At 41.7% G+C, this 11,459-nt stretch overlaps 1 protein-coding gene across 1 annotated transcript in view; it reads left to right on the top strand.

Annotated features, from left to right (window-relative positions):
* RGS10 (regulator of G protein signaling 10) overlaps positions 1-10,632 on the top strand; it is a 26,108-nt gene extending 15,476 nt beyond the window's left edge. Inside the window, exons 4-5 of the mRNA XM_009641437.2 lie at positions 6,377-6,520; positions 10,082-10,632. Of these exons, the coding sequence (XP_009639732.1) occupies positions 6,377-6,520; positions 10,082-10,228 (291 nt within the window). The 3' untranslated portion in view covers positions 10,229-10,632. The remainder of the gene's footprint in view (positions 1-6,376; positions 6,521-10,081) is intronic.
* The last annotated feature ends 827 nt before the right edge of the window (positions 10,633-11,459 follow it).

Below are 11,459 nucleotides of genomic sequence, written 5' to 3'. Positions count from 1 at the left end.
TCCCTGCGGGAAAAGGACCTGGGGGTGTTGGTCGACAGCCAGCTGAATATGAACCAGCAGTGTGTCAGGGGTGGCCAAGAAGGCCAAGGGCATCCTGGCTTGTATCAGGAATGGTGTGGGCCCGCAGGGTGATTGCGCCCCTGTACTTGGCATTGGTGAGGCCGCATCTCGCATGCTGTGTTCAGTTTTGGGCCCCTCACTGCAAGAAGGACGTTGCGTTGCTGGAGCATGTCCAGAGGAGAGCCACAAAGCTGGTGAGGGGTCTGGTGCACAAGTCTTATGAGGAGTAGCTGGGGGAACTGGGCCTGCTTGGTCTGGAGAAGAGTAGGCTGAGGGGAGACCTTATCGCCCTCTACACTGACGTGAAAGGAGGGTGTAGCCAGGTGGGGGTCAGTCTCTTCTCCCAGGTAATGGGCAATAGGACCAGAGGAAATGGCCTTAAGTTGTGCCAGGGGAGGTTTAGATTGGACATTCAGAAAAAATTCTTCACCAGAAGGGTGGTCAAGCATTGGAATGAGCTGCCTGGGGAAGTGGTTGAGCCCCCACACCTGGAGGTATTTAAAAGGCATGTAGACGTGGTGCTTAGGGACATGGTTTAGTGGTGAGTGGGATTGCAGTATTAGGTTAACGGTTGGACTTGATGATCTTAAAGGTCTTTTCCAACCTAAACAATTCTACGATTCTCTAAGAGGAAAACGTTCAATTTGACTGCACACTTTGTAGTATTTAGCACTATTTCAGCTTTATGTATTTAGCTGCTTGCCTCCCTCATTAAGGTCCACACATGCAGATAGTCCTCAGGAAAGAACAACTAATAAGGCTATTTTTCTGTAAGATGTAAGGCAGAAAGAGAAATAAATGAGATGGGATAAAAGAGGGAACTGTGCTAGATGCCACTTTGGCCCCCTTGCCTGTGAGGGAATTTTCAACTGCAGCCTGTCTGGGTGGCACTGGAAGGTACCTCCTGTCTGGGCAAGCATGGTACCATCAGTCCCACTGATCTGGCTCTGCTTCGGCACAAGCAGCAGATCTCGTTATTGTCAGTTTGTGACAAAGCATTTCCTCTCTTTTGTCCCCAGATGTCCATACAGTATCTTGGCTGGTATGTTCGGTATGCTGGGCTGGGGATCTAGGTATTCTTGATCTCCCTACTCCATTAAAATATTTGCTTTCTGAGCTGGTGAAGTAGAGGCCCACATAACAGTCCACGACCAAATAGGAAGAACCCTTTGCTTTGTGTACAGGGCAGATACTTTTTCTTTGTATGTCATACAAAGCTGTACAATGTCCTTGCCAAGAGCTATGTAGCTTTTTCTTGGACAAGTATCAAACTGCATTTTAAAATGGAAATGAAAGTGGAAGATCCTTCTGTAAGGTCCCACATTTTGCAATGGGATAATAATTGTATTTTCCCTTGCTAAGTAATTTCCATCTTTTTATGTGTTTTAGGATTACACATGGTAGTACAGGAAATGGTAAACTGATGTATAGAGGTAGTAGCTTTGTGAATTCTTGAATGAAGTGCCAAATGAATGGTCAGAGGCTGAACTAGGTTCCATTTAGCTTAATTATTCAGTACCAGTCATTACACAGTATGGTCAGTCTGGATTCCGGTACTGCCAAAACCATTATAGCTGGCTAGCATAAATGTGCTTTAGAATGATACAGACTTGCAGTAAGTTTTTATAGCTACTGCTTATGTATGGCTTTGTTTAGATAATTTACAAAGCTAGAAAATGACTAAAAATAGAAATCTTTCCAGTGTTTATGATAGCATGAAGCATGAATTTGGCTTCTGAAAGTGACTTTTGCAGAAATCACTATCTATCTAATGTGAGGAGAGTATTCTAAAAACATCTTTTTACTTGTTTTATAACGTGCTTCTCATTAAAACTGGTTTGCCACAGAAACTAGCTCATAGACATTTAGACTTTTGGTCAGATGAAGCTGATTTCAACTTAACCCGGCTTGAATGGGATTTTTTTTTTTCCTATTTTTAAAGTGCAAGATAAACTTTGCATTACTTGACATGAGACTGTTGGCATGGGGGTTTTCTTGGTTGGTTTAAACTTGCACAAAGGTCGCCACCTGGCCAGCAGATTTAAGTATCTGTCGTGCCTAGTGTTATTGTCATCCGTTCTGTCTCAGCCTAGAGCAGTGTTTGGCTTTGTATAGGCTGGTATACCATTAGGATGGTTGGCTCAGTTAATGTTCTGTCCTTCCCTCATGTCCTTTCTAGTCTTTGCAGGTAGATACAGGCTCACTCTGCCTTTGCTTTCTGTTGGTTGCAAACTGTCTAACTGTGTTTGTGTCATTCAAAGAAAATATCCTGGGCCTTTTGTCAAGACTTACTAAATTTAGTTCAGTCGTTACTCTAACCACAGTCATGTGAGCTCTGCCTAGAAGCTGACTTATATCAAGCCAACACAGGCAGATCTTGTGAGATGCTCTGCAGATAAATCTTCTCTGTCCCTTTCCTCTTGAATGCGAGCCTCTATGGGACCAGAGGGGAGCGCTGGCAAGAATAAGCCAGGCTCTTGACTGTTGTGTTGGCTCTGAACTAGCAATAGGAACGCTTAGTCAGGAGAAGGGAGAAATGGATTTCAGACCAGACTGTCCTGTGAGTTTGTGTTTGTTTTCCTGTTTGGGTGAGCTAATCCAAAATGCACGCATGTTTCAGGGAGCAGGGGAGGTTTTCAGCATCTGCAGAGCTAGGCAGCAAACAGACTACATTACTGGTCTAAGCAGGTTTTAGATGGACTGGATTCAGTCTATCTTCTTGCAGTAGGAAAGTACAAACTCCTCCCCTCAGCTAAGTGTAAAAAAAAAAAAATTGTTTTAACATTGAAGTTAAAATAGAAATGTAATTTTTAGCGAAGATTGAGGAAGGAATTAGGTCAAGTCCACTTGCAGCAGTGATCTCTGCTGCCACCCATATGGTCCTCATCTTAGGACACATCTTTAATTACTGAAATGGGAGTGGTGGGGGTAAGTGAATAAGACTTCAATTATTTTATTGGAGTTAGTCATATGCTGTTGCATTTGTGGCTGTTAATGAAATAAACAAGATGTCCATTGTGCTACTGCCCAAGGTTTAAATGTTTCTTCTCTTGCAGCTGAGCTTTAAAAGTTGTAATGAAAAAAGTTGTTGCTTTTACAGGTTGTAATAAATGCTTCAAACAACAGGGAATCTTTTCAGCTATTGCTAAACTGAACCAAAATACCCATGTCAAGAAGTTTTGCAGAGAACAATTTCAGAACAAAGTATACCTGTTCAAGAGTTTCTTCTGCCCCTTCCCAATGTGGCAATGGTTAAGCAGGACTGGGTAATGCTGCACAGCTGCTAACTGCTGGAGCCTGTTCTGATGAGCATCTGGGACTTCCATTCACTGCATTTGGGAACCACACATGCTTGAGAGGTGAATTTGACCTTAGGAAAGGAAGTGGGAAAGAATATTGTATCCACTTGAAATAGTGAGGGGAGTATCTGCAGACAGAACTTCATACTCCAAATGGGAATTTGGCACAGATGCTGAGGTGAACACACAGATGTAAGTGAAAAGTTCCAGAAGTCCTTCAATAACCACCTGTGAACAAGATCCCAGTTTAAGTGTTGCATAAATTCTGGAGTAGAGTCCCCTGTGGTGAGGCATTAGTTTCAGCCTGACGCAGAAAAAAGAATGCCACCCACTGAATGGGGAGCATCGCTGTCTCCTCCGCTTGAACCTGTCTCTCCCTGAATTAACATTGAGGGACGTATAAACATACTGGCACCTTTAACTGTACTTTCTCTTAAAAAAGCCAATACCGATGCTCTACTACTGAAGCATAGATGTCGCATAACAGTTGTTCCATGTGCAGTAGAACCTGTAATGCTTAGCTGTGCATTTCCATATTTCCCCATTACTACAAAGTCAGGCCCCCTGCATCTCTCCAATGACCCTCTCTCCCTACCACAGTGTCCTGGTTTCGGCTGGGATAGAGTTAATTTTCTTCACAGTAGCTAGCATAGTGCTGTGTTTTGGATTTAGTACCAGAATAATGTTGATAACACACTGATGTTTTCAGCTGTTGCCAAGTAGTGCTCAGACTACTCAAGGACTTTTTGAGCTTCTCCTGCTCGGCCAGGTGCATAACAAGCTGGGAGGGAGCACAGCTAGCACAGCTAACCCAAACTGACCAAAGAGCTATTCCATACCATATAACGTCATGCTCGGGGGGGGGTTAGTTAGTTCGGTCGGTCGGTCGCGGGGAGACTGCTCGGGGCTCGGATTATTATTACTACTATTGTTATTCTTCTCTCATTAAACTGTCTCTATCTCAACCCACGGGTCTTATTTTTTTTTTTCTTTTCTCCTATTCTCTCCCCCATCCCACAGAGGGAGGGGGGGAGTGAGCGAGCGGCTGCGTGGTGCTTAGTTGCCAGCCGGGTTAAACCACGACACACAGCTCTTTCACTTCCTTTCTTTGTCATTCTTCCCCGTAAAATCCAGAGATCTTCTCAATTTCACCAACCTCCCACACAATCCTCTTGTTCCCTGCCATGTTCTTTAAACTTCCTCACAGTACTTCTAGTTTCGTGTTTCCCCTCAAGCCTTCTACTCTTTCTCTACAGAGCCAAACTTGCTCCTATGTTCCTTGGGCAAGCAGCACCTTGTGTTGTGGCTGACGTGGAGCTATGTGTGCATGCATAAGCCAACAGCTAAGTACATGCTGGCAGTTCGAGTAGATAACTTTTGAATATATAGTGCAGCTTTTTCCTTGGTGCGTGTGCTCCTTTTTCTCTAACTTCCCTTGTAAATTATTTCTCAGTCCTTTGTCCCTCTCTAAATATGGTTGAAATTAGACAGCAGGTTCAAGAGTTATTTAGGTGGTACAATCACTTATGCTTGCTCATGCAATAATAGCTAAAGGTACCTTTAATATGTCTGCGTTAGGGTATTAACTTGACTAGTTAAAGCAGTCAAAACTTTGATCGATTGGATTAATTGCTCACTTAGAACAGACATGGCTGACCCAGTCCTTGCTCATCTGTGAAACTGAAAAGATCAGAAGTTGTTAAAAACAATTCATTGTGACCTAATGAAACTGAAACATATTCTACCGATCAGATGAATAATCTGTTTTAAAAAGAAATGCTCCTGGAAAAAGTGTGTCCCCTCCAGCAGTGAGAGTTAACTTGTGAATTGTCAAACACGTGTAACTTTTTTCTAATTATCCCCAAATGTTGATTTTGTAAGTCATGCTGTAAAACATGAAAGAAATTCCGTGACTCCTTCATAGGCAAGGGTTTAAATGCTTTCTTCTTCAAGCTTGCTTCCCATCAAAGACACAGCCCTTTAGTTGGTGCTGGTCTGGAGGTGCAGTGGCTCATTAGTTGTACGGTGGGGAACGTGGACAAATACCAGTGGCTTATGATCATACAGTGCCTGCTGCTGCACGGGCCTTGCTTTCAGTGTGTGGAATTCAGATTGCAGCAGGGAGGCTTGCCTCCTGCCTGGCTTGGCTCTGTTCTCCCCCACTGGCTCCCTCTTATCCAACCTGCTTGGTTGAGGGGGAGCATGCGTTGAATTTCAGGAGATTGTGGCCACTCATTTACTGCTTTGAAGCTTGAAGATGCTAGGTGCAGTCAAAATGTTATCACTGTTACTGATTTATGAAGAGAAGACCACTGAAACAGGATTGCTAAATCAGGGCAAACACTAACAAACTGCTTTATGCAAGTCACAGCTATGCTTATTTATCAGCTTTCAGAGGCTCTTGAGAGTCTCACCTTTACCATTAGCCAAAAAACCCCTTGTTTTTTTTAAATCATGTAGCCAGTGTTGCACGTGGGCTGCCTTGAGGTAAAAACGTAGTTACGACAAAGCATGTAATACGACAAGGTTATCTGTCGGTAGTATGGATTGTACACTAACTTTGCTTAGTTTTGCCTTGCAGTAAGTGTAAGTTCCCACAGTGCTTTTTCCCTCTGGGTTCCTTGGACATGCTGGTTATCTGTTAGTAAAATAGTCTTCTAAATAGTGAAGGCAAGGCCTGTTTGATGATGCTGAGCGGTTTTACACTGGATTCTCAGATTCAAACATCACAACCTGCTGTTTAACCCAAGTGCCGAATACTGGTAGCTTGCACTAATGTCGATGCAGGAGTTGGCCTGCAGAGATGTTTTTCCTCCAGTAAAATGAATATATAAATAAGATAATGTATGTATATTTGTTTTGTTACTTGTTTTCTTTTTTAATTCGGACTATGTTTTGGTTGTAAGATGTGAACCTCAAGAAGTAAGTGATGCAGAGCAGTCTCCAATAAAACATTAACAAATAAAGAGAATATTCCCACGGCAAATAATTCTTTAAATAAATATGTCCTTTTGCAGATGCAAGAAAAAGCTAAAGAAATTTACATGACTTTCCTGTCTAGTAAAGCTTCCTCCCAAGTCAATGTTGAAGGGCAGTCCCGTTTGAATGAGACCATTTTGGAGACACCTCACCCTCTCATGTTTCAGAAGCTCCAGGACCAGGTAAAGTTATTTTCTTCAAGAGCACAGTTTCTTTAGTTTTTGTCTACTTTTAATGGACTCTACTTTCTAAGCACAAGCCAGCATAGGAAAGTTGGGAATCTGCCTACTGCTACCTGTGGCATGGATTGAATAGGTAGGTGCAGAGCTGGGTTGCTGCCATATTGGGGATATTAATGCAGCTGCTCTGAGGGTGGATGCACTGTACCCCAGGATCTTGGCCCCATCTAACTAGGGCCAGTTAGTTAAGAGTCTCAGCGCAGCCATGCTAATTCCAGGTCAGGACTTTCCTGGAAAATTGGATTAAGTTCTCCTGGGTTCCTCTGCCAGCAGCTTGAGAATCAGCCAGCTCAACTAATTTTGTGCCTACGTTTCCTTCACTTGCGCTGAGTCATTGCTGATGTTTGTTTCTGTAGTTGCCACTGGTTTCCTTGAGCACTCGAGATTCTTCACTTCACTTTGTTTTGATATTTTTATTTATATGAATATAATGCAGTTTCCTGAAAAGCCTCCTCTTCTGTAACACACAAAAGAGGAGTTGGTATCTGCTTTGCCTTTTGCTCTAGATTTTGGGAGGTCTGGCAGCAATTAGGTGACATTTTGCAGGCATGTCTTTTGGTGGTAAATTTTCTTGATATTGAACTTATTTTAAAGCATAAGTTATGAAGGGAGTCATTCTTATCTGTGGCTTTCCAGTGCTTGCAGTCTGTACTATTTTTAATTTTTGTACCATCCTTAGGACTACCTGTATTTTCCATTTGGCTCTTTTCTTTGTGGAGAAACAGCATGCCAATTTAAATAGTGTTTTCAGCCCATTTCGTATCAGGTACTGAATATGTTAGTTGGGCACTGGCTGGGTCAGTTGAAGTGGTCTGAGGAGCAAAGTTTCCAAGTTATTAGCAGTGGAGAAGTCTGAAATTCAATTCCCATGTGAAGAAGCAAAGTTTTCCATGGAAGAACTTCTGACTTGGGGGAAGGGAAAGAAAATGTTCTTGTAAATCTAAGCATTGCAGTTCAGGGTGTGTGATTATGAGAGTAAAGCTGGAGAGACAACTGGAGTTAAAATGTTTTGCAGGTTTACAAATGAGCATGTAGCTCAGCCAGGGATTAGTAATATCTGAACTGGAAACATGCTAGACCAGTGGTAGAGAAGTCCCACTAGTGTGGGAAGAAAGTCTGTGAACTTTTAAAACCAAATGCAGAGTGTTTACAGGTTGTTGCAGGTTTCCACTGCTTGAAGCTTCTGTTCATTGCTGTTAGATAATAGTTCAGGAAGAGTTATGATCTTCTCTAGTTTTCAATCCTTATAAAGTTAGGAAGAGTGGTATAATTTGTTCTCTAAAGAACACTGTTAACTACTGCTGGCACTGTGTGTCTGAAGTATAAAAAGGCAGAGCTTGAAGGCCACAGTCTGGTCTACAACATTGCTGGTAACTAGCACTTGGGTTCTCCAGAGACCTACTGATTTAAATGGGGCTAGCTGTGGGGTGTGGTTTTGTGCTCATGGAATGGCCTTACACAAATATCTTGGAGGCTGTTGCTCATGCTGAATTAAGTAGTGTTGGAGTGGTTCACAAAAATATGTAGATTTCAAAATACTTACGGGGTAAATGTTCCTGCTCCACGGAGGCGATGAGAGGAGAGGGAAAAAGAGAGTTTTGCTTTTGCATGTGATTACAAAATCCATTTGTTCTGTGCATTTGGCTGACCAGACTCCAGAAGATTTTGATCTTACAGTGCTCTTTCTCTCTGGGAGATGCTTTAAATGATACCAGGAACAAGAGGGGGTCTAGGTTCTTAACACTGACTTACGACATTTTAACAGGCAATATCTTCCTTACAATTTTTTTTTTCCCTTGAGCTAGTTGGATAAATTTAGTTATGTTTAGTTAGCCAATGCCAGGAAGTGTAAGGTGACTTTGCTTAACTGCATTGGTTTGGGTCTACATCAAGAGGGTGTTTTGGGATTTTTAGTCTTCCAATATGTAGCTTATAAAGCAAGATTTCCACTGTTTTAAACATGAACATAAATATTTAAATATGTACAAACCAGTGGTTAGTAAAATGCTTCATGTAACTTATTTGCAAGGGGAGTATTTCAACAAACACATAGGCAAGAACAGTCAAGTTTTGTGTGTTTGCATTTATCCAGGTTCCTTGAGGATGTGAAATGAAAAAGCAGTTTGAGATTATTTTTTTTTTTCCCTCCTAACAAACAGTTGTATTACCCAGTTGTACTATCAGTTAGAAATGAGGCCCGTAAAGGTAAAGCTCCAGTTATCCACACATGCAGGCTAGAATCCAGAAATCCTTCTTGGAAATTTAGTTACTTGGAGTGTCATAGAATGTAATTGGTCATGAAGCATGACTCAGAGAGGCTCTGCCAGTGAAATAATAGGCAGAGGGTGATGTAGGCTTTGGGTTTGCCTCAGCTCTAGTTTTGAGGTTTACTTTTTCCTTCTCCTCTGTTTCAAGAACAAGGAAAATATAGTCCTGACCTTGACACCTGAACATATTCGAGGCTCCTCTCCCAAGCCCTTTTGTTTTCAGAAAATGAATTCTAGCTTTTCTGTCTGAAATGGGAGAAGAGAAAGCAGTTGTGTTGAGGGATGAGCCTAAACTCCAGCCCTGGGAGAGAAAAGCTGTGCTCAGTGCTGACTTCATCCTTTCATGCTGGCTATATACTGGCTGCAGGAATAAGGGCAGGTCTTGGCCTAGGGAAAAGCCTGATGGCACAAGTTTAATACATCAGCAGTTTTTAAACCACACTTTAATTGGCAAATTACATCTGTACCAGATCGGCTTTTTCTGGCAGGTACCTGCAACATTTCTGATCTGGCCTGAGGCCTGTCTTGGCATTCAGTTGTGCAGTAATCTAAAAACGATAGGAGGATTGGCGTAAGTTTAAGAAACATTGGTCAAACCAGTTGTTTCAGTCTAGATTCAGTTTGCAGTTTCAATATTTGTGTAAATTATTTAGAGGCTTTTCTTAATTATCTAGTGCTCTGGATGTATAATGAGCTGTTCTGTAATGTTCAAGAGTAACTGCAGTCAGAGAGGTGCCTAAAAGGTACCTCTTTTTCTTCAGCTCTGCTTTATCCCTCTGAATATCTTCCTGCTACCCTGCCAGAAGGAGGCCCTCACCAAGTTTTGCTCCTGGTGGCTCTGCAGAGCTAAGGCTGCTGTGAGAGGGGACCAGGTAATGTCCTGGCTTGTCCACATGTGTAGTTACCTGATCATCAGCTGGAAAATCCTACCTAGTGACCATGGCATGTGACCTCCCACTTTTCAGTATTAGGTTTTCAAAGCTGGCTATTGTGAAAACCATAATCTGATTCTTAAACTAATACGGACGTTATTGCAAAACAGTGTCCGTGGAACCTACAATATTGTTTGCTACATTCAGTCCCTTTTGAGAATGTGAAATGTATTTTAATGTCATGCTTTAGTAATGCTTTAGTACTAACAGAACAAAAATACATTAGAATTCATATACTGCCCTTCTCATTTAAAATCTAGTTTTACTTAGGTCATCGTTTTTTGTGTTTTTTTCCCTCCTACCAGATATTCAATCTCATGAAATATGACAGCTACAGCCGCTTCTTAAAGTCAGACGTATTCCTAAATCATAAGAAGTCTGAGGAGCAAGAAGAGAATTCACCAGAGGCTCAGACTGCAGCTAAAAGAGCGTCAAGAATTTATAACACATGATACAATTAATCTCTTCAGGAGAGGCAATGCAATAACTAAATTACACTCAGGAACAGTCTAGGTTTATAGCAGTTGCATTTAGGGCTTGAAAAGCTCAAAATCTTTTTAGAAGATACCTACCTTCTTAATTGCTTGAACAACTAATTGTTTTTGCATGATAGCTAATAACCAAGCACCCGTGGAAAGACTGTTTCCTAGCTAAAAGGCTGAGGTATTCCTCTATAGCATGAATTGCATTTCATATTTCACAAGTTAAAATGCTTTCATTATTTTCTTTTGTGAGGCATCATGATGATGAGAAATGGGAGATAAAGTGGTTGTGTTTTTTATTTTTGCCTTGTAATTTTTATTTGTGACCATCTTTTATATCCTGACCTGCTGAGAGAAGCTATTGAGGAGTACATTTCACGTTACTTTGTGGATAAGTCGTTCATAGCAAACTTCATCACGACGGGACGGCATCTGTCAGGGTTAAGCTCAATAGAATGCAATACCTTTTTTCAAGGTGATATCTGTTTTGCTTTGTCTTTATTGTTGAATAAAAACACTTCTCTATTGATGATTTTAATTTCTGTATTTCTTAAATTTCCCCCGTTTTTTTTTGCAGTAGACAGTCACATTCTTCAGAGGATGGAATAACCTGTATTCCCTTGGGAACAAAAGCTCTAAGATACAGAGAATCTCTGAAGAACTTGTAACAGCCATTAAGAAACCTGACAGTTAATATCCCACTCTGGGCACACTGGTTTTGGCAAAGGCACATTGATTTCGGCAGCGCTAAACCGGGGCTTGTCCTGTGTGTCAGCATAACATCAGTGTCAGATGCTGGTATTGGGAAGCATCTGGTCTCTCCTAAGGTCTCCTGAGCAATCCTGCTCCGTGCGGCAAGAGTACTTTGGCAAAGGACCAACCAACAAAGTCTGGCTTTGTTTTACTAAAATATTGCTACTAAAATCACCCTGCCTTATTTTGTTTGCTCCAGAGAAGCATTTCAGGATTTCTTCTTAATCATAACTTTCGATAGCTGCAATGGAACAGGAGTTTGACATTGTGGTTTAGCCATTCTCACATCAAGTTTGAGAGGAAGGGGAATTTGGTTTTGCCCAGAGCAATCAAAGATGAAATATCAGGGTGATAAAGGAAGATGGTCCCAATAAGCCTTCCATATCATCCTGGGCCTGTGTCAGAGTCGAAAAGCACATTTTGGCATACAATTTTTCATGTGTTCATA

Source organism: Egretta garzetta, unplaced genomic scaffold (genome assembly GCF_000687185.1).
Source record: "Egretta garzetta isolate BGI_Z169 unplaced genomic scaffold, ASM68718v1 scaffold486, whole genome shotgun sequence".
In the NCBI taxonomy this organism is placed as follows: Eukaryota; Metazoa; Chordata; class Aves; order Pelecaniformes; family Ardeidae; genus Egretta; species Egretta garzetta.
The sequence above is the reverse complement of the archived record's forward strand: the minus strand, read 5'-3'. Positions and strand labels throughout refer to the sequence as shown.